The sequence below is a fragment of the Numida meleagris genome, chromosome 8 (genome assembly GCF_002078875.1).
Source record: "Numida meleagris isolate 19003 breed g44 Domestic line chromosome 8, NumMel1.0, whole genome shotgun sequence".
In the NCBI taxonomy this organism is placed as follows: Eukaryota; Metazoa; Chordata; class Aves; order Galliformes; family Numididae; genus Numida; species Numida meleagris.
In genome coordinates this window covers 1,652,759-1,678,235 of record NC_034416.1, presented here as the reverse complement: position 1 = coordinate 1,678,235, position 25,477 = coordinate 1,652,759, and the positions used below count along the sequence as shown (strand labels likewise).

General features: G+C 54.6%; 2 protein-coding genes across 6 annotated transcripts; one reads left to right on the top strand and one right to left on the bottom strand.

Moving 5' to 3' along the window:
• On the top strand, positions 21–20,226 carry OCRL (OCRL, inositol polyphosphate-5-phosphatase). Of its 5 annotated transcripts, none has more exons than XM_021405891.1 (23): positions 21–244; positions 463–542; positions 1,344–1,382; positions 2,038–2,148; positions 2,225–2,296; positions 2,711–2,831; positions 2,913–3,074; positions 3,640–3,741; positions 4,194–4,308; positions 5,831–5,947; positions 6,099–6,286; positions 7,732–7,843; positions 8,958–9,067; positions 10,009–10,144; positions 10,671–10,781; positions 11,078–11,243; positions 11,449–11,684; positions 15,117–15,140; positions 17,043–17,162; positions 17,343–17,427; positions 17,876–18,003; positions 18,732–18,843; positions 18,941–20,226. In XM_021405891.1, exons 1-23 carry the CDS (start codon positions 36–38, stop codon positions 19,063–19,065), a joined length of 2,781 nt encoding a protein of 926 aa, XP_021261566.1. In that variant the 5' UTR covers positions 21–35; the 3' UTR covers positions 19,066–20,226. The 5 variants fall into 5 exon arrangements, with proteins under 5 accessions (XP_021261566.1, XP_021261567.1, XP_021261568.1 ...); XM_021405892.1 differs by having other exon boundaries at positions 2,041–2,148; positions 18,941–19,065; XM_021405893.1 differs by lacking the exon at positions 15,117–15,140.
• Positions 22,086–23,762, bottom strand: APLN (apelin). Its single transcript, XM_021406335.1, has 3 exons — positions 23,552–23,762; positions 22,846–23,017; positions 22,086–22,770 (listed from the first exon to the last, which is right to left on the bottom strand). The coding sequence occupies exons 1-2, from the start codon at positions 23,745–23,747 to the stop codon at positions 22,851–22,853; spliced, it is 363 nt and encodes a 120-aa protein (XP_021262010.1). The 5' UTR covers positions 23,748–23,762; the 3' UTR covers positions 22,086–22,770; positions 22,846–22,850.

Here is a 25,477-nt window from a genome sequence, read left to right as displayed (position 1 = left end):
GCGCGGGGTCGCCGGGAGACGGAGGCGCCGCCGCCATGGAGCCGCCCGCCGCGGCCTGGGGACTCGCCGAACGCACCGGGAGCCGCCCGGGGCCGGCGGGGAGAGGCCGGCCGGGCGGGGGGCAGGGCCAGCGGGGGGGGCAGGCAGCGGCGGCGGCGGCGCAGGGTCTGCTCGGCGCTGAGGTGCGGGCGGGGCGGCGGGAGCCGTGCGTGCTGAGCCTGGCCCAGCGGGGCGGCCGCTACGGGTGAGTGCGGAGCGCCGGGAGCGGCGGCCGGGCCGGGTCGGGCCGGGGACACCTGTCCTGGGGCAGGGCTTGCTCAGGAGAGGCCGGCGTCCCTCGGGCGGTGGGCGTGTTTCTCGGCCCCCGCTGCTCCCGGCGGCTTTTATTGCTGTGCCAACACCCGTGTGCGTGCGGGGAGCGGGCTGGTCCGGCGTTTTTACATGGCTTCGTTCTATCTGCAGGATAGTTATCCACTCGCAGGAGAGAGAAAACTCGGAGCCGGATTACATTCCCATCAACAGCCGCTTTAAGTGCGTGCAAGGTACGGACTCCTGCGGCGGGCTCTCTCATGGCAGCCGAAATCCACTGCCATTCATTGGCAAAAATGGAATTTCGTGGTTTTTCTTGACCTCAGCCTCTGCATACATTGCGTGCTTCCCCCTGGAAGTAAAACTTGTGGTTTTTGGGCTCCTGTGACTTCCGCACCTGAGCAAGCCGCCTTGTCTCAGCACACCCGCAGGGACCTGGCAGGTTCGGGTCTCACAGAGCCTCTGCTTGGTGCCTGTCAGCAGTTTGTGCACCTCGGTGCCTGCCAGGCCCTTTGGTGCTGGCAGCAGCCGGGAGCTATGATCTGATTCCTGGATGTTTCGTTCAAAACCTCCATAAGCTGCCAGGTCCAAACAGCTGCACGTGGCATGGGAAATAACTCAAGGTGTTGACTAGGAAGAACAACTTGAATAGCAGTGGATGCCCTGGGGGGAAATGCTTGCTCAGCATCTTTTCCTGGTTTAGTTTATAACCTTCTGTATAATTCAGTGTAGTTCTGGCTAGAATTTTTGCTGTGTAAGACAAGCTCTCAGGTTCGTTGCCAGACTGGTGTTTCACAAAGGTGCTGTGCCTGTCCGGATGTGTGAGAGCTCTGAATATTAGCAGTCTCCCCTGTGACACTTTGACTGTCCAGGTGTGCCATTCTTTCTGCTGGAGCCGTTATTAGTAGCAGAGAGTACTAATTTTTTCCTTTCTTAGGACCCCCATGGCTAGAAGCAGGCAACGTGCTTTTTTGACTACGCGCTTGCCACAGTATTCAAGGTGAAGTCTCAGTGCTTTTTCTCTTCTCTTCCAGAGGCAGAAGAAACTCTGCTGATTGATATAGCTACAAACAGTAAGTTTTATAACTATAGACAGTCACACGTCTAAAGCTCCTTTCAGGAAACAGCCTGCCTGTTGGGCACTGATGAGTGCTTCTTTTACCTGCCTCTATACGTTGTGTACTTGGACCAGGCAGGAGTTGTATTTCCTCAAGTGTTTTCTGGCTTTTATAGGCATCCAATTGTCATGACATGGTCTTAACTGCCCAAATAAAAGTATTGGCAATTGGTTAAACTTTAACTTCTTAAATCTCTTCTCAAGACCCTGAATTGGCCTCAGTACCGTTCTCATTTCCCTTCCATTTCTTTGACCTGATCTTGAGCCCTGGTTACTATCTGCCTTTAACAGTGTGCACATGATAACACTCTCTCTAGTCAGTCATTCTGCTTTCCCTTTCAGTGCTTTCTTTCTACTTTTGGAGCTCTTCTCTGTGAGGTAGCAGTGGGGAAGAGTTTTCCTAAAAACAGGAAAGCATGACTGGTGGTACCCTGAGTGGGATAAGCTCTGAAGCACTGTGAAACTTGGTTAGGTGCTAATTGCCATCAGAAACAGTAGCTGGATGTTGCCTTCCATTGAAGAGCTCAAAGGATATGTAGTAATTCCATTGGCTCTGAGGGCATGACATCTGTCAAGCAGACTTGACTGTGAGTTTGTGTTTATGCCTGAAGCAGGCTGCAAGATCCGGATTCAAGGTGACAAGACGGCTGAGAGGCTCTTTGAAATCCCTGATGAGGAGCATTGCTTGGGGTTCCTTTCGGAAGTGCAGAGCATACAGGAAGGTAAGCAGAGCTATCACTGTATTCCTGAAATCCTCAGGCCACCGGCAGTATCTGATAGGACTGATTCTACTTCCAGCTCAGTTAAAAGACTCTCTGCCTGAACATAAGGACTCGACCAGCTGGCATCAGATGGAGAAAAACCTCCCAGGTTTATTGCAGGCCTCTTCTCCAGCTATTGAAGTGGCTGTCACCTTTGCATGCTGTGGTGTGTGCAGGACTGGGCTCTTGGTGGCAGGGAGCTGTGACTGATGCTGCACTCAGCCCTCTGCTGCCCCATTTCCTTGCCTCACCATATCCCATGCAAAACGAAACATCCTCATGCTTGGATTCTGTTGCCCTGGACTGTTTGTTTCTTCTCGAGTGCTCTCTCCTGTCTGTGCCTTGGCTTGCACATGTTAAGTTCCATTTTGCCTTGACCCTATCACTCATTCTCTGTGTTATCAGAGCTGACGTACTGCTGTTATCATTTGCTATTTCACTTCCCATGGAGCTACATTCCTTCCTTTTTTTGTTCTGAGCTGTATTGTTTTTCATGGTGTCGTGCTGGGCTTTTTCTTTATAGGAGCTCTGGGGTTTGAGGATGACTTCAATGCTCTAAGCCTAGAGAAGAAAAGAAACGTGCAAAACCACCAAACAGGATCTCGCCGGGAGCCCCCACCTCCTCCTGTGCCTCCGAGTAGGCAGTAAGTAGCATCTCTTCCCTTTTTTCCTTCTCTTCCTAGACAGCAGAACCAGTTTTAATTCTGCTCTTGCTTCCTTCTGAGGTTTCACCGAGAGAGAGAAGGTACATCAAGAGACCAGCCAAAAGTAACCAACACTATGCGCAAAATGTTTTTACCCAACACCCAATCAGGACAAAGAGAAGGCCTCATCAAACACGTTCTTGCAAAGAGAGAGAAGGAATATGTCAACCTTGAGAACTTCAGGTTAGAGCTGTGACCAGGCAACAGAGTGCAGAGAGAGTGACAACACTTTTTAATCTCTTCTGTGAGCTCAAATCTAGCCCAGGTTTGAAATCTGACAACTGCTGTTGCATTGCCAGCTTGGGTGGCTAAACAGGGATTTGTGCAGACTGAAGAGGAAAGAAATGTCTGCAGTACAGCTTCTTCTTTTGCATCATATCGTTTATGAGTGTCAGATCTCTGGGCCTTCAAGTAAGACTGAAGCAGCTGGGCAGAAGGAGAAAAAAGGGAGCTGTCCCACCACACAGCCTTAGCATCATCCCACACAACGTGATTTTAACAGAGCCAGATGTTTGCTGGCCCCAGTGAAATGTCTTTGTTTTTGTAGCATTGTGCAAAATTAGTGCCACTGAAGATGAGCCAAGCCTAGGAGTATTTTCAGTTACCCCATAGTTGGCATTACCCTGTGCATGGATTGCTCATGTGTTGTCTTCTCCCAGCCTGCATGCTGTTTTGTGTACACTGCAAAGACTGGGCTGCTGCAATGGTTATTGTGTTTTCTTACAGTTGAGCTGCTTTTGTATTGTAGATTTTTTGTGGGAACATGGAATGTGAACGGGCAGTCTCCAGACAGCGGCTTGGAACCCTGGCTGGCATGTGACACGGAGCCTCCCGACTTCTACTGCATCGGGTGAGGAGCAATTACCTTGTATTTACTTACGGTGCCAGGTTTCCTGCTTGGCACTGAGGTACTGTGTTTATCTGAAGCTCCTGTCGTGTTCTCAGAGGTTCCACAAAGCTGAGCTACGTCTGAGGGAAAAGAGCTGTTTGGTTGAGGCGGGGTATCGAGTTAAACCAGAGGTTACTGTGGGATAGCAGAAGAGATTTTACTTGAGGTGTCCACGGAGCTCTCTGGTTGTCCTCAATCTAAAGTCATACTTGTCGCAGAGAGGAGTTTTTTGGGTTGTATTGTAGTAGGGTCTCAAAGGCGCTGCGATGAAATTCTGCTGCTGCTTTAGGAAGAGAGAATGAGGATTTTTTCTACCAAGAAGAGATATTCATGGAGGTTTCACACTGGGCCTTCCTGTAGAAAGAGTGTGATCTGTAACCCATTCCAATTCTGCTAAGTTGGCTTGGTTTTAGATTCCAGGAGCTGGACCTCAGCACGGAGGCTTTTTTCTACTTTGATTCTGCAAAGGAGCAGGAATGGCTGGCTGCTGTGGAGAGGTCCCTGCACCCTCAGGCTAAGTATAAGAAAGTGAGTTCTGGTCAGTGGTACGGGGGTTTGTCAGAGGAGGGGAATTACAGGAAAGAGCATAGAAATGGGTTTCCCCTTTCCTCACCTGACCCAAAAAGCAGAGACTGGAGGAATGAAGGATGTATACTTAGCATGTATCTACCAGTCTGTGTGTCAAATATGCTGAACTGAACCAGGAAAGTCTACTTGTCCCGCTGTTGTAGGGGAATGTTGTATTTTGAAGCAGAAATTAGTAAAGATAGAGATGAAAATAGCTATAAAATAAGAGGCAGATTTCAGGAAATTAGTGTGTTCAGTAAAACCGTAGCAGCAGGTTCAAGTTCTTTCTTCGTGTTACTCTCTCACCATTGTATAGAAACAAGGTGTGTCTTGAGCAGGTAAATGAAATGAATAGCTTCTCCTCGAAGGAATGGAATAATTTATGAGGAGAAAAGTTCTGGAGGCTGCTACCTTGAGGCAGAATTGCTTCAATTGTGGCACCTGGTCTTTGCTCTGATTGCTTTGGAACAAGCCATTGTTTTTCATCTCTCTGTAGCAAACTGCTTTGCATGAGCTGCTTTCCCCTTCCTTGTTGGCCCATGCGTTCACTGTCACACCCCTGTGCTGCTTGTTCTGCGTTGAGCTCAGCGCCGTGGCTTATAGGTAACAGAAAGCAGGAGGATGGAACACCTCACTGAGCTGAAGTTTGTGGTGAAGGAGCCAGGGGTCATGATGGGAACAGCAAAGGGGCTCATGTGCCTGTGCCTTTGTGTTACCTGAGTTTTTAGGCAAACTTCTTCCACCCTTGCAAAAAGGGGAGAGCAGGATATGTCTGCAGGCAGAGAGTAGTGACTGAAACCGTAGATAACCCTTTGTGACTGCACGCAAATGTCACTCCTGTAGAGTGTGCTGAGTTCTCTGGCACTTCCCATTTGTTTCTGTGGTTTCAGCTTCTTCCTTCATTATGTAGGCTTAATTCCAGCACATCTTAATGCCTCTCAAGTGAGCGTGCAGGCGGTGGTCAGACTGAAGGCCTCAGCACTGGCTTTCAAGGTGATGACCCAAGGCTTGTTTGGAGGGTGCAGGGAGACTGCAGGCCACAGAGTGCCCTGGCTTAACGTGCCAGAGAATCAGCAGCAGACCTGCAACCCCTGCTGGGGCATTGCACATCAGCATTGTGTTAACACCTGTGAGTTGAACCCTGCAGCTGAGAAGAACTTCTTGGCTCCAGAAGGAGACCCTGCATTAGAGAAAAAACTGCTGTGCATTTGTGAAGTTTGTTACCTTGCAAGACAGCAGTGTTTGTAGGGAAACACCACAATGGGAAATGTGGTGAGCTCAGCACTGCTGATGGCTGTTGGGGGATGAAGGATTGTCTTCCAGAAGCTAACTTTGGGACAGGAGTATCCTTCGGGTGCTGTTGCAAGCATGGATTGAGTACAAAATGTAATGAGGGACTGAGAGGGACGGAGGAGTCAGGCAGAGCGGGCAAATTGGACATGGGTTACCTTGTGGAAACTCAGGATTCCTTTTCTTTTCGCAGGTGCAAATGGTCCGTCTAGTTGGGATGATGCTGCTCGTGTTTGCTAGGAAGGATCAGCTGAGCAACATCAGAGAGGTCATGGCAGAGTCTGTGGGCACCGGAATCATCGGAAAGATGGTGAGTCACCGAGGCCAGTCTCTTGCTTCTGTGCACCCATGCATGAAATGGCTCAGGCTGATTCCGTTCTCATCTCTGTGCCATCCCTGTCTTCTCCCCGGTGCCACGTGTGCATTCCTCTCTAACAACCACTGATACCTGTTCCGCCCAGGGCAACAAGGGCGGCGTGGCGGTGCGGTTCGTGTTCCACAACACGACCTTCTGCGTTGTCAATTCCCACTTGGCCGCTCACGTCGAGGACTTTGAGCGGCGGAATCAGGATTATAAGGATATCTGTGCTCGGATGAGTTTTGTAACCCCTGATGGTACTCTACCTCAGCTCAACATCATGAAACACGAGTGAGTTTCTTTCGCTGCCTTCCTTCCTTCAAGTGGTGTGAAATAATGGAGATCAAGTCAAAATCACAGCAACAGGAGATTTTGCTCAGTTAAGTTTTTGGGCTTAATGAACGTTGTAACTAAAAGTGCCAAGGCACCCAGTACACTAGAGCACCTGAAGCCAAGCTGCCAGGTCACCTTTTCCCACAGTCACTCGGGCACTCTGTCATGGCCTTTTCCTCACATACAGTGTTCTCATTTCAAGCAAACAGCGTTTCTGAGTCAGTGGCTGAGCATTATGGGGCTTGAAAATGCTGAGGGTTTTTTGTGGTAGTAAGTAGAGTATGAATATAGGAAGGAAAGGGATAGCAGGGTGGGCAGAGTTTGTGGGTTTTAGGCTTTTTGCAAGTAACAAGCGTTCACAATTGCTGTTTTAGTTTAAGTGAACCTGGTGGCACGCGGGCAGTACTTGGTTGTTTTTTTCATGGAGTGACAGTGGTGCTGTATAATCCAACCAAGCCCAAACGTGTGTACAACAAAGTGTGTAAATTAACTTTTCATAAACCTACTGCAAACTAATAATAGTTCTGTAGTTAATTATTAAGCCATTAAAAATGTCATGTGTTAGATTGTCCTTGATAATTCCCTAATGGAAAAGCTGAGGTTTAGTTAGAGACAGGAAGAGCTTCGATACTAGAGGGAGGGTTAGATTTTAATCCTTGAATGAAACCTTTATGGGTTAAAGAGAGAATGTCACCAGACTGTAGGTCTGTTTGGAAACCCAGAGAGGAGGAGAGCAAGAAGAGGTGCTGATGAGATAGGGCTGGTAGATAAGATAAGAGAGAAGCATTCTAGAGATCATAAGATTAAAGGGAGCATACCCGTGCTTTTGCAAATTCTGCATCAGTCACTCTGTGCTACGTAGGTGATAAGGTGGTGTTCTGATCTGAAAGAAAGGCTGTGGGAAACAAACTGGTAAAACCATGGTATTACATGAGCTGCAAGCATGCAGATACATGCATGTAAGCCTGTGTAACTGGTTAACAAGCAGGAGCTAGTTCTATAGTTGCCACCTTCTGTATGCAGGAGGAGCCTGAGTACCTGGTGGACTTTGTGTAGCTTGGGAGGTTTTGAAGCCCTGGTGAGACACGTGGGTTCTGCTTCATTTAAGATTTGGTGATGATCTCAAGGCTATTTTCAGCCTGAGGCAAACTCAAGTATTTCCCACTAAACACAGTCTACATTCCCTTGTGGGATTCTAAAGGAGATGCTGTAAAGGACCAACAGGCAGGATGGGACAGAGGCCCCTAGAAATTTCTGCTGTCAGACTCAGTCTTTCGTGTCTCCTGTTGTCTTGTGTGTGTTTCACTCTTAATCACCAGCAACCAGTTCTCCTACCCCCCCCTTCTTCCCTGTGTGGTTTACGATACTGACTGCCGCCTCTTCTGTTCCGTGTTTGTTTTCAGTGTTGTGATCTGGCTGGGAGACTTGAACTACAGGCTTTGTATCCCTGATGCCAATGAAGTGAAAGGTCTTATCAGTAAGAACGAGCTTCAGAAGTTGTTGGTATACGACCAGGTCAGTGAGCCCCACCTTTGTTTGCTCCATACTCGTGAGGTCATCTTGGCTCACGTTGTGCCTGTGCTTGAGAGGAGCTGGCAGGCTCAGCAAGAAGTGTCTATAGACAGTGATGCTAGGACCTAGACAGAGCTCCAAGTGTCCTGGTGACATCAACCCCCTAAAGTGAAGTAGCTTGTACACAGTGCTGGGGTTGGCTGTGACTCAGACAATTGCTGTGGAAGTGTCTGTGAATTTCGCTGGAAGATTTCTCACTTAAGGACAGGCTACAAGCTGGAACACAGGAATTTGTAGCAGCAACAATAGCTGCTGTAGTCAGTGTCCTGGAAAAGGTATTGGCTTAGAGACCATTACTTGACTGCTCAGACAGTTTGACCAAAATTCTGTGCTGTGGTCTTCCCCACTTAGTGTTTCTTTGCAGCACGCTGGAATGCAAGACAGCACCAGATCTGTCTTTAAGATGAAGGATTCTACCTGTAAAATATGAACAAATATAATGTAATGGCATCTCTGACATGTGATGTAACAGTAAATCTGGTTGTTTCTGGTCTGTAGCTCATTTCTGCAGAGCTTCAGGCAGGGAACAAGTGCAGCTTAGATTTTCTGTGAGAACAAAATCTAGGAAGCTTTGCAGCAGAATAAAAGAGGAAAGGGAGGCAGTGTCAGGTTGTCACCTGAGCACCATTCTGGATGCTTCTGCTGAACAATTGACAGTGAAATATTAATGATGGTGATGCTTAAGCCTGAAAACTGATGAAGGCATTTAACACAAGCGGAACAATTAGTATCCCCTTAATTTGATATATGCTGTGTGTATGGGATGGCAGGCAGCACCGTGCCTGTTTGTATTCAGTCTGTTTGGAAAGTGCTCCACTGATGTGTTGAATGTTTAGCTCTGTTAAAGGTGTAATATGTGAGAGGCACTTTGGGGGGATATCTATGGTAAATCCTGTGGTCACGAGTTGCAATTGCTCCATCTGTAGATCTGCTCTCTGACATTCTGCTGGGGAGGGTGGGTTGTTTGGGGTGGTTTGGCTTTGGGTTCGTTTTTGTTGGTGGTGGTCTGATTTTTGTTTTGGTTTGGTTATGAAAAGTGATCTTTTTCTGCTTCTAGCTGAATATTCAACGTATTCATAAGAAAGCATTTGCAGATTTCATCGAGGGAGAGATTAAATTCATCCCTACGTATAAATACGACTCTAAAACAGATCGCTGGGATTCCAGGTAAACTTGCTGCTAGTTGACATTGTCTTGCAAAATGTGATTTCCTGCTTCCTAAGGGTAGAAATGCCTCTCAGTGTTACGGTGGTGGTTGGAGGGCACAGGAAAGTTTGTACTCCTTTGTTTTTCCTACTTTCTGGAATAAGCACACCCTGTGTACATTGAGCAGATGTGTGCCTTGTCGTGCCAGTTATGATTCCAATACATGAAGGGAGGTAAACTGAACTCACAAGTGCCCTTGCACTGGAGGGGTTTTTATTGCTACTGGGGACAGAAAACAGCATAAAGGGAATTGAAGAGAGAAAGAAATGGGCTCTGTGAGTCATCCTGTCCCCTGACTTGCACACTCAGGGGTGGCTACCTTGGGATAGCAGCAGGGGTTGCTCTTTGTTGCTGTCAGCTTGGTGCCTCCCATGAACGTATCTGCTGCAGAAACTTGCTCTAAACTGAGAAACTCTCAAGAAGGCATTTCAAACCACGTAGCAATCGGATTTTACTCTGCCTGTGCTTGTGAATCAGCACTGCAGTTCATCTGGGGAAGAAGAACCCAGGATTCAGACTTTGTAACATAATAGTAATAGCTGAGTAGACTTTTCCTAATGGAAACAGTGGGTGATGGATCAAGCTATACTGTGCAGAACACAGCAGAAGAAACTAGTGCAGTTTGGGTCCTGCTGCACGTGGGCTCAGAGTGTGGAAACAGTGCTGTTTGTGGTCATAGTTTCCCGATGCAGGAAGGGATTTTAGCTACTGTAGAGGGAAGGGGGGGAAAGCAGAAGAAATGCCATAGTATTCCAGTTGAGGGAAGTGTGGGAGTTCGATCCATCACTGCTGATGTGCTCATTGGTGGTAGGGGTAGGGGGAGCTGCCTGGCCAGGAAGAGGAACAGCTTGGATGTTTATGACAACTGTTACGTTCCCTTGTTAACCTGTGTTTCCTTGTAGTGGAAAGTGTCGTGTGCCAGCGTGGTGCGACCGAATCCTCTGGAGGGGTGGGAACATCCATCAGCTGCGCTATCGCAGTCACATGGACCTGAAGACCAGTGACCACAAGCCAGTCAGCGCGCTTTTCCACATTGGGGTAACAACTTTTGTCTTCTGTGGAAGGGCAGGGCCACAGTGTTGTCATTGATTCCTGCGGGAGGTGGTCGTGTAGCCAAGGCACAAGGGTGAACGCTGTGATCAGAGGACAGGGTAATTAAAAAATAGAGTGTCCACTTGGTAGGTGTGCTGCTGCTTGGCAGCCGTGCCAGCCTCTACAGAGCAAACAACTCAGAGCTGTGGTTTTCATGGGCAGTGTAGCCCAGCTGTGTAGTGTTGGAACAGTGTTATACCAAAGTGCTGCAGGTGTCTGCTGTCCTTTACCCTAGCAGACGTGGTTATGTAGTAGAGAGGAAGGCAATCTTATTGGCTGCTTTAATGATGCTGCTTGTCTTCTGAGGTATAGCCTGGAGAATGATGAGTAGTGCTGCAAGACGTTAATGCTATTCTACAGAGATCACCCCCAGTTCTCTGCTAGTAGCGTGACCCATTGGCCAGAAACACCCCAAAAGAGTTCCTGTGAAGCTGGTCAGAAGCTTTGCTGAGTGTTTTCTGGTTTTCCACAGGTAAAGGTTGTGGATGAGCAGAGGTATCGAAAGGTGTTTGAAGATATCGTTCGCATGATGGACAGAATGGAGAACGACTTCCTTCCTTCGCTGGAGCTAAGCAGGAGAGAAGTGAGGATGAAATCCAAATCACCGTCCACTTCCCAAACACATCAGTTTTAGAAGCGCTAGAACTTCTAGAGATTTTGATTCACCAACCTGAATTGTAGGAAATCTATCTGTTATCTTGTGATCAGAAGTTAGATGGGAAGGAACATCTTACCTTGGCTTCTTGACAGATCTTCTGTTAGAAGTCTTGCATTGCGTACACTCATAGGCCGTAGGTTGCCATGATGAAGGCCTGGCTGGCTATCTGTGTGTTCTCTCATTGCCACTAATGTGATCTGTGTTTTCTGCTCTCTTTGCAGTTTCACTTTGAGAATGTGAAGTTCCGGCAGCTGCAGAAGCAGAAGTTCCAGATAACCAACAATGGACAGGTCCCCTGTCACTTCTCCTTCATCCCAAAGCTCAGCGATAGGCAGTACTGTAAGCCCTGGCTTCGGGCTGAGCCTTGTGTAGGTTACCTGGAGCCAAGTGAGTTTTGCTACTGTTGCAGCATGTTGGTGCAGACTGCCATCCCACCTCTCATCTGTCCTTCCCTTCTTTCCTGGGTCTCACCCTTCCCGCCATCATCCTTGTTTGTCTGTCTGCTCGGTGTTGTGGCGTTTGTCCGTGTAGCGTATGTCTTTGTCATCTTGAGGAGCGTGTCTCTGTTGATGAGAGCTGCTGCTTGTTGCAGATGAGAGTGTGGACATCTCCCTGGATGTGTACGTCAGTAAGGACTCCGTAACCCTTCTGAACTCGGGCGAGGATAAAATTGAGGATATTCTCGTCCTTCACTTGGACAGAGGGAAGGACTATTTCCTCACCATCAGTGGGAGCTACCTGCCCAGCTGCTTTGGCACCTCCCTAGAGGCCCTGTGCCGAATGAGACAACCCATCCGGGAAGTTCCAGTCACCAAACTCATTGACCTGGTAAGCAGCAGCATTCCTGGAGCTCAGGCTGCTGTCAGTGGGCATGTCGTATTTACCCTGTGGTTCTCTTAGCAGGCAGAGAACATATCCCCTTCTATTTACTCCAAAAAGCAGGAGTAATGCCTTCTGCTTGGGTCAGCTACGCTGGCTCTGAGCTGATATACTTCTTCCAGAGCGTGAGATTGTTTTTTGTGATTTCCTTCCACCACCAATGGCTTCTGGTAGCCTGTACTTTGTCTACGATTTCTTTGACTAGGTCCTAAATATTGCACGGTGGCGAGACAAAACAATGATCCCATCTCCCTGCGTGTGCGTTACTGCCACGTTGGTGCTGGCACGCTCAGCTGAGCGGCACTGGTGTGCCATAAGCAGTATGACTGAAATATTCTCTTCTGAGATGCCACGGAGAGGGCTACAGGATCCTTTTCCTTCTGGACAGCTGTGGTATTTGCATTGCTCAAGGGAAGGAGCAGACAGGAGTGGGACCGAAGAAAGGAACTTGGTGCTGTTAAGTGTGCTGAGGGCTACAGCTCAGCAAATGGCCAGTCCTGCAACCTCTCTAGTCACTTCCTGTCATGCTAACCGCAGTGAGCAAGTCTTCTGCAGTCAGAGATAACTCTTAATCTCCCTGAATTTCACCAGTCCCTCGCATTAATATACATACTTCTGAAGCCACTCACATGTCTACGAGATGTCGTGTTTCGTGCCCTTGTCATCTTTTGCCTTTTGGGCACCTTGTGGCTGTTCTGAGATTACATCCTGTTTTGGGGGCATTAACTCGTTGTTTTCAGCCTGCTTTCATTCCTCTTTCCTCGTGGCCTTTCCTGGCCTTGTTTCAACGCTGTTTAGCAGTTGTTGAATTTTAGTCTACTCACCCATTCTCGTTCAGCCAGGAAGGCCACTTATATCCTGTTCACGTGAACAGTTAGCCCAGTTCTTTCAGTCTCTCTGATGTGTTATACCTATCCTCTCTTCTCATACGTTACAGTTTTGTCCTTCCATTCACTTCTTTGTCTGATGAGCTGCTGCTTACTCACATCTGTAGATTTGACAGCTTCCACTCCCGCTGGCTTAAGCTCCTTTCTCTTCCCTTTAGTAGCTGCCCCACCCTTGCTGACTCTTCCAGTTCCCTCCCTTTCTAGTAAACATCCACTTTTCTCACTGGCCCAACGTGCAGAAAGGCTGCTTGTTATGCTAGAATTCTGATTTTTGTAATCACAAGATTAGGCTAAGCACAATCCGGGTGGCAAGATAGAGTTTTTGCCTCCTCCATTCAAGCAAGTAATCCAGGCCTCAAGCTCCCCACACTTTTCAGGAGTCAACTGTTAATCATTCTTCTTGTTTTAGAAATGTGTCGGGCTTGCTCTGGAGCATTTTGTCAGTCTTGGTGACTTCTCCTCAGCTCTTCAGTGCTCAACGCTGACTTCTTGCTTGATGGATAGGAACTCAGGCCTGGACTCCTAGCTTCTGTCCTCTTGGATACGCACTGTTGCTTTTCTGTCTGGGTAACTGTTCTTTGACACCTCTTCAGCTTCCGTTACCTCTAGATTTCCTTCTTCTCTTATTCAGTGAAACGTAGGCAAGTACAGGAAGGAAAATAATTGAAGAAGAGCAAAATGCAAAAGCACTCAGTCCTAATATCTGCGGGAAAGAAGCAGTCTCTGCTGTCAGTGAGGTCACTTTGACTGCAGCACTTCAGCTGGAACTTGTTAAGCAGACTCAAGGAATAAAATGTGTTACAGCCCAAAGCCAAGTTTAGTCACTCAGATTATAAAGCTGCTGTCGTGTTAGAGCTATTTCAGGCCTGTTGTCTTTGATCATACCTGTGAGTTGAGAAATTCCTGGAGACAGGAAAAGACGAGCGCTGTCTACAAGGGAGAATGGTGTCTGTGCGTTAACCACTGCACAGCCCAGAGGTGTTTTGGTCCAGTTACACATATTTAGCAAATGCTTAGACTGTGCAAAGGAGGCAGTGTGTTTGTATGTGAAGCGTTCTCTCTCTTGCACTCGCATGGTGTAAGGGCTTCACTGCATCACGCATTTTTCTTGGCCTGGCGAAACTGTTGTCTTCAGCAGAGGGAGATCTGGACAGTGCAGGTCAGTGAGGGTGTAAGAGGCAGCCTGGTGCAGGATAGCAAAGCGTAGGTGGGAGTTTGTTTGGAAATGATTCTCCTGGTTTTCTCAGGAGAAGCTGCTGCCGCTTGAGCATCCTGGTTTGGGGATTTCAGTGTTAGCCTCTCATCCTCTTGTTTTTGGCTTTTTTTTCTTGGGGTCCTGCCGTAGGCTTTAAAAAGCCTCTTGAAAAGTCTTTCTCGGGAGCATGTTAGTCTCATGGAGCTAATCGTGCTGAGTGCCCCGGGAGGAGAGGTGAGGAGCAGGATGGGCGGGCAGGTGGCAGCGAGGCTGTTGCCGTGAGTCACCCAGTCACCAAACGAGCTGTGCTTCTGTGAGGTGTGGCTCTCTGCTGTCCTGTACCTGTAGCTTTAGTCACTCTCCCGGTGCCTTGGAAGGAGAACCTGTGCTAACTGATGTTTGGAGCAGACTGCTCTCTGTGAGAGCAGAGCTGATCTGTCCTGGTTGTGTTAGAACACAGCGAGCCTCCAAAGGAAGCAGGCACAGCACGAGTGAGCGAAGGGGCTGCTCCCACCCACCAGGCATGCCCTGCACCGTGGCTGCTGTAGCTGTGTGTCCAGCTCAGCCCTTGGATGGTTTGCTTGCTCCCAATCTGAGAGGTCGATCTGCCAAAATTTTAGCTTGCTTCCAGCCGTGCTGCCCACCAAGCAGCGTCTTAAGCAGCCAGCTGGCATGGTGCTGGTGAGCAGGCCCTGTGCTTCAGCATCAGCTGAGGGATTGGACACGCAGCCTGGGGGGGCTTTGGCGTGCTCCTCGGTGCAGTGTGCTAATGCTATTAGGTTGAGACAGACGAGCAGCCTGGGGTTTTGAGCACAAACGCTCGTTTCCCTGACTGTACACAAAGCTGCTTAGGGGGCCTGCTAGCTCCACAGCTGCCACACGCTCCCAAATACAGATTTAGCCTGGTGAATGTTTTCTCTCCGGCCTGGTCGCGATAGAGGATGGCTGACATAATGCAGGGACATCTATTTCTAACTGGGCAGATTCAAGAAGGGGAACTTCTTCCTGGCAGATCTCTCTCGTCTTCATGCGGCTCTGCAGCGAGCAGTGCTGCTGCAAGGCTGCTCCGGGGAGTTCACAGGAATCCTGGTGAAGCTGTGCATCATGTGAGCAGGATTTCTGCTAACTGGCAGGCAAATCTGCTGCTGCAGGTTTAGCTTTGGCCACGTCAGCAGAATGTGTGAAGGAGCCGGCGCTCGGTGGCTTCTCGTAATGCGTACTGCGTGTCTGCTTAATTCGGGATCACATTCTCTCTCTTAATGATACTTTTTCCTCTTCTCTCTTTCCCACTGCTCTCAGGGAGAAGACAGCTTCTTAGAAAAGGTAACGCAATCGATTGCTGGGAAAGTCTGCTTCTTGATGACTTGTTTGCAAAGAATGAGAGTTGGTTTTCTGCTGAAGAGGGAAGGGGAGGTGGGTGCAGAGGGAGTGCTTTTTCCAGCAAAGCCTCTTAGCTCAGCTGTGGGCCCAGAATAGAAGAGAGCACAAAGTGACCCCACAGACAAGATGGGGCCAGCCCAACCGAGCTGCATAAACCTCACCGAACTGGCTACGGGCAAAAACAAACCAAACAAAAACCCACCTCCCGGTCCAGGCAGCGGTGGTGAATGCTTCCAGCAAAGACTGGTGACCTGTCACGTATCTGAATTGGGTCCAGCCACGCGTGTGGGATGGATTCGCCGCAGCCAGCCTCGCCAGATGTGGGGAAAGGTGCTGAACTAGTCAGCTGCAATCTTTTGCTCTTTCCATCTTGCCGTGCCCTCCCGCGGGAGGCAGATGTTCCTCTGCTTCCTCCAGCGGCAGCGCTTGGGCTGCCACTCCTTCCTAGCGGCAGGGGAGGGAGGATTTGGGTGCCTCCTGGGAGCATCCTTTCGCAGAGCATCTCGCTTCCTGCGGAGAGAAGGCGGAGATGTCTTCTGTTCCTCGCAGACGGCAGGAGAGGGCGCTCGGTGCCCGGCCGATGCTCAAGGACAGCCCAAACCTCCTCCTCTACCTCTGCTCCGGCCGCTGGGCAGGGCTGGCTCCGCAGCGCTCCGAGCCGTGCAGCCTGGCTGAGCGAGCGCTGCTCTGATGCTTGGCCCTAGCGCTGCGATGCCCCGCAGTGGGGACTTGCTTAGTGAAGAGCCTTTAGCTCTCAAGGAGGGTCCACAGCTCTTGCCTTTTCTCTCTTAGAAGGAAGTAGTGAGTAACGTGCTTGCTTAACGCGCTGCTTCTGAAGCTTCCATGCGTGCTTGGGTGAGCGGGGTAGGTGTGTAGCCATGACCCAGCAGGGTGCAGCTGAGTGGTGCGTGGGGCAGGGCTGTGCTGTGCTGTGTGGCAAGCGTGGCTGGTGCCTGTGTTGTCGGGGCTCGAATCAGGGGAATCCAAACCCAGCCCAAGCTGGCTGCGGGTGATTGTGTGCGCTGCACAGGGACGGAGGTCGCAGTTGTCATGGAAGCTAGCAGCAAAAAATGAAGCGCTTTGTGTTGGGCTTGTGGTGCTGCTCGTGCTGGCGTCCTTCAGATGCGTTCCTGCTTGTGTCGGTCTCGTCTGGGTGCCTCTGCTGGTTGTGCTTTGGGAGAGCAGTGCGTGGTATTTCCTTGGGAGCACGCAGGAGCATGAGCGGTCATAAAGTGAGAATAAAACGGAGCAAGAAAATCTTGTTAAAGATTGGCCTATGGAGATTTCTAAGCAGTTGAGCTCCTCAGCAGCCTCGCGTGAGTACAGCAGGAAAACGTGACGGCGGTGTCGGTGTAGCCTGTGTTCAGCAGGCACCTCTCCTTGGGAAAATCAGGAAACAAACTTTAGAAAACCAAGCTGTTTGAGAGTCACATCATGTCATCGGAGTACGCAGGAGTCAATAAAGGCATGTCCTTGACTGTACAGCCAGAGATCAGCTGGGCTTGAACTAAAACGTGGAAGCTAATGCAGCAGCAGGACTCGTTGTGCTGTGATCCTGTGATGATGGTGGGAGCGATGACTTGGACAGGCCATCTTGGGCAGCCAGGGACCTGTCCTGTGAGAGCAGGTGGCTTTGGGGACTGTCATCTGCTGGTTCATGGTGGCCAGCAGGTTGTTCTATGGGGTGGCAGGAGGGAGTGGGGCAGGGACCCGGTGTCTCTGTGCCGCAGGAGGAGGGCAGGTGAGTCCTGGGTGCTGCTTCTCCTCTCCTCCAGGCTTTCTATACCGAGACCCTTCCAGAGGGACTGGGGTTTCCCTGTAACCTTGTGTGCTTTTTGCCACCAGGAGAAATCTGTGCTGCAGGTTGGCTTCCTGAACAGTGAGGATGCAAGCGAGATGCCGCTGCAGGTGCCAAAGGAGATCTGGCTCTTGGTGGACCACCTGTTCAAGCATGCTTGCCACCAGGTGAGGGAGAGGCCTTCTGCCTGCAGCAGGAAGCTTTTGAGTTTGGTGTTTATAAGGCTTTTCCCCTCTGCTTGAGGCGTTGTCTGAGTACCAGCTCTCACCCTGCCCTCACTGTGTGCCTCAGCTTCCATGAGGAAGGTGACTTTCCTCATCCCCGTGCTGACACGCTGTCTTTGGCAGGAGGATCTGTTCCAGACTCCAGGCATGCAAGAGGAGCTGCAGCAGATCATCGACTGCCTGGACACCAGTATCCCTGAGACAATCCGTATCCTTGCTGTGCGTGGCGTTCCCAGGAGCCCGCTGGATCTCGGTTCTGCTGTGAAATCTCCCTTGGGAGAGCTTTTGTGGTAGGGTCCCAGTGGGAGGTCTGGCTCTGCTCTGCACCCCCGAGGTGCCCTCTGCCCGAGCTGGCTAACACGGCTGCAGGGAAGCTGCTGCAAGGCTGTGCTGAGAGCAGGAACTGACAGCTGGGTGCCAGGGAGCGGGGCCTGGAGAATGGGCTGCTGGAGCAGAGGGTCTCAGGGGTGCATGTCTCAGCATTGTGCATGATCCCAGGAGAGCAGAGAAGGAGGGCTGTGGAGTCAGGGGGCAATTAGATAGGCAGAGCTCTGGCACAACCTGCAGGGAGGAAGCAGCAGCTAAGCAAACGGGAAGGCAGAGAGGCAGGGGGATGGTCCGTATGCTCTGTGTGCCCCTTGACTCCGTCTGCCCAGCGGGCAGCAACCACTCGGTGGCTGAAGCACTCCTCATCTTCCTGGAGGCTCTGCCGGAGCCGGTGATCTGCTACGAGCTGTATCAGCGCTGCCTCGACAGTTCGCACGACAGCCGGCTCTGCCGACAGGTGTGGTGCTGCCTCTGCCTCCAGCCACGTGCAGCAGGCTTGGCAGAGCCTTCCCTGCTGCTCTGAGCTCTGGCTTGGTGCTGGGGCTCGCTGCGTTCCCACGAGCTGGCGTGGAGTTTTGGGAGGGTGTGCTCCGAGGCAGTTTGTGGTGGGTACGGTGAGCTGGGTGCTCTGCCTGTGCTCTCCTGCCAGAAGGCTCTCGCTGCCATCCCAGGGGAGCTGGGGGCTTCCAAAGGGACCCCAAGTGTGCACAGTGTCACCCTGAGCACATGAGGAATAGCCCCAGGGATTGAAATGACCTCCCCCGTTCTCAAGGGCTTAAACACCTGCGGAGCACCACAGTTCCTGTGCTTCCTCTAAGGACCGTGACTGAGCAGCTCCTAGAAGCAGCTGCTGGGGCAACGAGCAAAGCCAGGCATGTCCTCAGGCAGAGGAAGAAGCCAGGCATGTTTTCAGAGCTGGCCTCAGGAAGCCTCTCATCCTGGTCCTCGTGCTGCTGCATGCAGCTGGATCCAACCAGAAGCCAAGAGGGAAGGAGCCTCGGGGCAGTGTCAGGTTTTACCTGGTGCTGTGGTTCTCCTAGAGGGAGTTAGCAGGAGCTGAAGCCGTGCCATGGGCCGTGGCTCCCTGCTCATGCAGCAGAAGGGGAAGGCTGCCCGCCTGCGGTCCGGAGTTCTGCAGCTCAGCCTGGCTGAGCCACGCGCGCTGTGTCCGTGTTTTCTTTGCAGGTGATTTCCCAGCTGCCTCGCTGCCATCGCAGCGTGTTCCGGTACCTGATCGCGTTCCTCCGAGAGCTGCTCAAATACTCCGAAGACAACAACGTCACTGCCACCATGATCGGTGAGGCCGTGGCGTCCCTCTGCCTTCTCCCTGCAGCACGTTCCCCTCCTGGCCCCTCTCAGGTCTCCGTTCCTGATCTGTACCTTTTCCTTTGCAGCCACCTTGTTCACCAGCCTCCTCCTGCGGCCTCCCCCGAATCTGATGGCCAAGCAGACCCAGCAGGACCGCCAGCGTGCCATCAACTTCCTCTATGGTTTCTTGCTTGCCGGGGATGAGGAGTGACTCCTGCCGCTTGCCAAACCGGGCCCCGTGCCGCTGGTGGCTCCTGAAAGAGGCAGCAGGCTCTGAGCTCCTCCAAGTGCCGTGTTTACAGTTGCAAGGGAAGCGTTCTCCTCTCCTTCCCGCTGCTGTACCCTGCGCTGCAGAGGACCTGCGCACTCATTGCACTGCCATCCGTGACTGGGGCTTCCTGCTTTCTCCCCCGGATCTGGGTGGATCTGCTGAGCACGGTGCCAGCAGCCCGCCTGTCCCTTGGTGTCACCGGTTCCCTGCACCACGCTTCTCTCTCCTTGCCACCCCCATCTCCTTGGAGTCGTCGCAGGGAAGGGTGGAAACTGCCCGTGCTGTTGTCCCTGCGGTGCCAGGCGTGCGTGCTGGTGAGAGCTCTGTGCTGTCACAGGATTTAGGCATGTGCCACCCTCAGCCATGCAGCAGACTGAGTAAACCTGACACACCGTCACTGTGCTACGAAAGGACTGTGCCAGGAGGGACACGTGGCCTCCTCCCTTCCCTCCATTAGTGCAGTATCCTCTTCCCTGCTTCCCTCGCCGTGGGTAAGGCTTTTGTCATTCCTGTCCCCTGCTCCGGCCCCTGGGTTTCTGGCACCAGAGCACTGCTCTCCCCTCTCCCTTCTCCTGTGCCCTGGTTTCCTTCTGGGCCGGCAGTGCTGGTGGCTGGGCGGAGGAGCCCGCATCAAGCAGCGCTGTGGGCTGTGCATGGTTTCTCTGGGGCTGTCCCTGGGCATGGTGCAGAGCAGGACCCAGCCCTGCCTGAGGAGAGGGTCTGGGTGTGCGGGCCACGTTGAGTGCCTTCCTATCTGTCCCGATGGGGAGAGGGTGAGGGGTAAGAATGGGCCTTGGGTGTAGCAGGAAAGGGGCTGGGGGGGCTCTGGTGCCAGGGGGCTGGAAAGGGGGCTGCAAGCGGGAGCCTGTCCCTGCTCAAACACTACGCTGAGCCCTGCCTGCGCTGGGAGCTGCGGGTGCATGTGCTCAGCCTGAGCTCCATGTACCTGTCTGCATCCCCCTGCCCGCGTTCCCCTGCAGCCAGGGGCTCCCGGACCTTGAGGCTCTTATTGTTGGGGTTTTTGTTTTGTTTTGTTTTTAATTTTTAAATTACATAATTTATTGGAAATCCGTCTGTTCCAAATAAACCTCAGTTGTGCAAGCAGGGGTTTGGCTAGGCTGGGGCTCAGACCATGCCTGCCAGCCGTCACGTCACAGGAGCTGCAGCATCCCACGGCACAGAGCTGGCCCAAGTGCTGGTACCAGGGATGACCCACGCCCCCCACCATCCTGGTGCTGATGCCCCTTAAGGGATGGGGAGCGGGCGCAGCGCCGCGGGTACCGTGGCACAACGCTGAGCCCCCCGGCGCTCCTGGCTCAGCAGCTGGAGCAGCACTGGAGAAAGCTGGCGGCATCCTGCTGCAGGAAACGGCCACCAGTGTCATCTCCATCTGCATCCTGCCTGCTCCTTGAGTGCAGGGCTGTGCCCGGGCAGCTGCTCCCGACCTCGTCACGGAGAGGAGCTGCGCAAGGTGCCGGCATTGTTCCTACGGCCGCCGCATTCCTGCCACTGCCGGCGGAAATGCCGGAGAGGGAGTGAAGCCTCGTGGCTCCCCAGGGACAGAACGAGGTCTGGGCCTGCGTGTGCTCGAGGCCGCGGGGCTCCTTGGAAGTTGGCAGCACACGGCTCCGAGCCCTGCACGGGGGTTGGGGGTTGAGTACAACCAGCGCCCATCGTGGTGATGTCTGTGCGGTGGGAGCAGCGCGGCTGGTGGCATCCCCGTGTCCCCGCTGGGCGCTCTGGCGCACAGCACAGCACCCTGTTGTCACTGTGCTGGGACAGGACCTACACACCTGCGTGCTCGGGTGCCAGGGGCTCTGCCCCCACCCTCTTCAAACCTCCTGCAGCGGGTGACCGGCTGGCACAGCACACGGTACTGGCAGGGCACGCAGCATGGGGAGGGTGCTGCAGCCCGGCAGCCCCCACCTGCCCGTGGGCAGCCAGCCAGGCCAGGAAAAGCCAAAGATTCCTTCGGCCTTCTGGCCCAGGAGCCTTTTCCTCCAGCACCGCTGGCCGCAGCCCAACCGGGAGGACCTCCCTGGCCTCCCCCTTCCAGGGCAGCGATGAAACCGCTGGGTGGGGGCACCGCATCCTAAACCCCCCCACGTGGCACGGCAGCCACTAAACCCTGCGGAGGGGAAGAGCCCAGCGGGGTTCCCGCAGGCATGCGGCGTGGCGGGAGCGCGCTGGCACGTGGCCGGGAGCGCATCCCTCCCGGTCCCCAAGGATGAGCTCATGGAGGCCAGCTGGGCCCAGCCCCGCTTCCCCCGGGCCCCTGCTCGCAGCCCCGCAGCTGCAGACTTTCCGCTCCTCCGCAGCCCCGTTAACCCCCTCCCCCCCAGCGCTGCCGCCCTGCACCTCCCGTGCTGCCTGCGGGACCCCCCCCCTCCACCGTGCCCCCCTCGCTCTCCCAGGGCAGCCCAGCACCACTCGTGCAGAGGATGGAGGGCTCAGGGGCCCTGCACAGCACTGCCCTGTTGGGCTCCTGGCTTGGGAGATTCTGGTGTGGTCCTGCCCCTTTACACAGCTCAGTCCCCATCCAAGTGAAAGATTTGCTTGCTGAGCCCTAAGCCACTGCCCTCCTGCATGGGCCTGCATGGAGGGGCACCAGGGACAGGTGCCTGCAGCTGCTTGCCTACCAGGGCCCAGGGCGATGGGGACACCAGGAACCAGGACGGCAAGGGTAGGGCTGTCAGGGACATCAGCAATAGGATCACCAGGGACGTGGATACCAGAGACAGGGATGCCAGGAATAGGGACACCAAGAATAGAGATGGCAGGGAGGAGGACACCAGGAGCGCAGACTCCGGGAATGGGGACAGCAGACAGGGGGACGCAGAGCACACGGTGCAGGGCTGAGGCAGGCGGGGTGTCCAGCAGCCACCAGGGGATGGCAGCAGCCAGAGGTGCCCAGGACCAGGCAACCCAAAGCCGGACACGGGTGCAGCACCCAATAGCTGGTAACCACGGCAACGTCAGCATCACGGTGCTCACACCCGGAGTTACAAACCGCTTTTCGTTAGCGAGATGCATGAGCCCCCAGCCCAGCTGCTGTCACAGCACAGATGCCACCACCAGCACCATGGGGACAGCAATGGGATGGCTGCATCCCTGCTCAGGCCGCAGAGCACCCCTCCCCAGCCCCACAGGCTGCAGAGCATGCCCCAGCCCTTCGTTCAGTCTCCCACTGCACCGCCACAACAAGCGCTTACTGTCATCATAGCTCTTTACTATAAAGATGTATTTACACAGAACAATTCTTTACAGACATGAGAGACACGGTGACCAGCAGGGCCCGGCACCGCTGCGGCCCCTTTGGGGTACATCAGTGCTTCCCGCAGAGCCCCGGGGGAGGGGGGGGAACCCCACAGGGCAGCTCACACGGGGTCAGCACTGTGGGAATAAATAGACCCCCCCCTGGGAGGGGACAAGGCAGGACCCCCAGGGGAGCTCCTCTGCCGGACAAAGTGCTTTGCGCAGAGCCCCTGGACCTGGCGCACCGGGATCAGGGCATGGGGGCACTGGGAGGACGCGGTGCCAAGGCCACCGGGGGCAGCTGCGGGGAGGTGACGCCGGCTCACGGGTGGGCTCGGGGACGAGCGGAGTGGGCGGTGGGGATGCATCCCTGGAGCGCTGGCGGCGGTCCTGCAACAAGAGCAAAGCCCGGTGGGATGAGTGCACTCCCGGCACCGCCACGCGTGTCCCCTCCGTGTCACTTACCTCTATCAGAAGGGCATGGGGCCCTTATGGGACAGCCGTGGCCGGGGTCGGCGATATTTCCGCCACCCCCCCGGCCGCCGCACGTTCCCGCGCCGCGCACCCCGTGGTCGCACCAGCGTTCGGATGAGGCCGTCCTCGGGATCCATCCCATCCAGCCCCGCTCCCAGCGGCCCTGGGGATGGCAGAACGGTGTGAGCGGATGCCCTGCCCACACGCGGGGTGGGGATGCTCCGGGAGCTGGGCAGCATCTCCCATTTCCTCAATTACCCCCGGCAGGAGCCACGCGCCCACAGAGTGCTTCCTGCGGGCAGACGGCCGGGCCACCTGCACGGTGCCACCGCCATCACCAAAGGGCACGGCTGTCACCAAAGGGCACGGCAATGCCCCAACTCGGGCTTCGGTCCCAGCCCACCGTGCCCACCCCGGAGCCAGCCGTGGCACTCCTCTCGGGGTGACGGCGGAGATGCTCCAGCACCACCAGCACACGGGTGGCACCGGCGCTGGCACAGCCGCCCCCCGGCACCCGGTGGCACAGGCGGCTCACGGCCGTTGTTCGGCCCCGCTGCCCTCGGGACAGGCTGCGGTTTGTTGCCACCATGAAAAGCGCTTTGTCCTCCCCCCCGGGGGCCGACGGCTCTGCCTCCCCCCGCCCTCTCCGACCCCGGCCCCGCACCCCGCACCGCGCCGCGCTCGGCCCCGCACTCACCCGCGTACGCGGCGCTCAGCGCGAGGCAGAGGAGCAGCAGCAGCGCCAGCAGCCAGCGGCGCGCCGCCATGCTCCGCCCGGCGCGGGGACACGGACACGCGGGGACACGGACACGCAGGAGGCGGCGGCCCCGCTCCGGGATCGCCGCATTTGTAGGCGGTGAGAGCCCGGCCCGGCCCCGCTCCCGCCCGGTCATGTGGCCGCCGGCACCGAGGGGGGGTCCGCCGCTCGCCCCGCCCCGCCCCGCTCCGCCCTCTCCGCGCTGCAGCCCCCCCGGGGTTGCCCAGGGGGTGGCATCCGAGGGGACGCGGGCAGGGGGAGCGGAGAGGACGCTCCTGGGCAGGGCCAGCACCGCAGCCCGCCGGGGATGAAAGGGAGGGGGTGCGGGTGAGCACCGCACCGAGCACAGAACCACAGAATCACTGAGATGGGAAAAGACCTCGCAGAGCACCGAGCCCAGCCCAGCCCACCCCCCACGCATCAACCCGCAGCGTGCCCAGGAGTGGGACCCGGTGGGGTGCACCCTAGGGGCCGGAGGGAGCTGGGGGTGGCGGTGCCAAACCGCTGTGTGAGAAGTCACGGTGGGGCAATGGGGTCCCAATGGCTGCAAAAGGGGGAAAAAAAGGGGGAAAAGGAAGAGCCAGGAAGCTGCAGGCTGGGCAGCATCACCTCTGTGCTCGGTGTGCTGCTCGTGGAGCAGATCCTCCTGGAAGCTGCGCGAGGTGCTCGGAGAGCAGAGAGGTGACGGGGTCAGAGCACACCGGGTGGGGAAGGACAGGTCCTGCTGGTCCCCAGCGCTCACGGCACTGCTGGGTGCAGACTGAGGCAGTGCACCCGGATACGTGCAGAGCACCGAGGCTGTCCTGCTGCCTCTGCATCACAGAGGTGTAGATGTGGCAGACGGACTGCTCAGTGGATATGGAATTGCCTGAGTTGCACCCAAAGGATTGCTCCACTGCTCCGTGCATGGCTGGGGGCAGTGACCAGTGGTGTTCAGGGCTCTGGGCTGGGACCAAGGTGATTTAACACCTCCAACAGTGACCAGGATGGGGGGACAGAGCATGACCTCTGCAGCACCGCGGATGTCACGCAGCTGAGTGGTGCGGTGGAGGAGCTGGAGGGGAGGGATCCTGCCCAAGGGGACCTGTGGGCCTCATGTGGGCCCATGTGAACCTGATGAGGTTTAACGAGGCCAAGGGGTTGCACCTGTGTCAGGTTAAACCCAGGGTGAGTACAGAGGAGAGGGAGAGCTCCTGGAGAGCAGCTCTGGGGGCTGGTGGGTAGGAGGCTCAGCTGAAGGGGAGAGGGGCTTTGGGTGGGGGTAAGGGGGAAATGCTTTGCTTAGGAGGAGGTGGGGCTGTGGGCAGCCCCAGGGATATGGCAGTGGGCACAGACAGGAGCACAGGTGGGTCCCCTGCTGCCAGGAAGCGTTCCTTTGCTGTGCATGGGGCAGAGCACTGGCACAGCACCCCGAGGGGTGGTGGGTGTCTGCCCTTGGAAGTGAATTCCACCAGGGTGTGATCCTGGCACGCTGCTCGGGGGGGGGTCCCTGCTGGAGCGGGACTGGAGCAGTGGGTCCCTTCCAGCTTCGGGTGCTCCGTGCAGGAGAGGGCTGTGGAGGTGTGGGATGCCTGCACAGGGCCCCCAAAACCACCTCTACAACATCACTGATGTGGTGACCACCGAGGTGCAGCTGGACACGAGTGGGACTTTGCTGATGGAGGCAAAGCGACGGATCCGCACCCCTACAGAGGCGCAGAGCTCCGGAGCTGCTGTGGGTGCAGCTGGAGGTGGGACTCCCCTTCAGGCTGGAGCTGGGTGCCCCGTGCTCTCCTGCAGTGCTTCCCATCGCTGGCGGATCCCCAGTCCCTCTTCACAGGGGATTTCCCCTGGACCCAACGCTCCCTCACCGCCTTCCGCATTCCT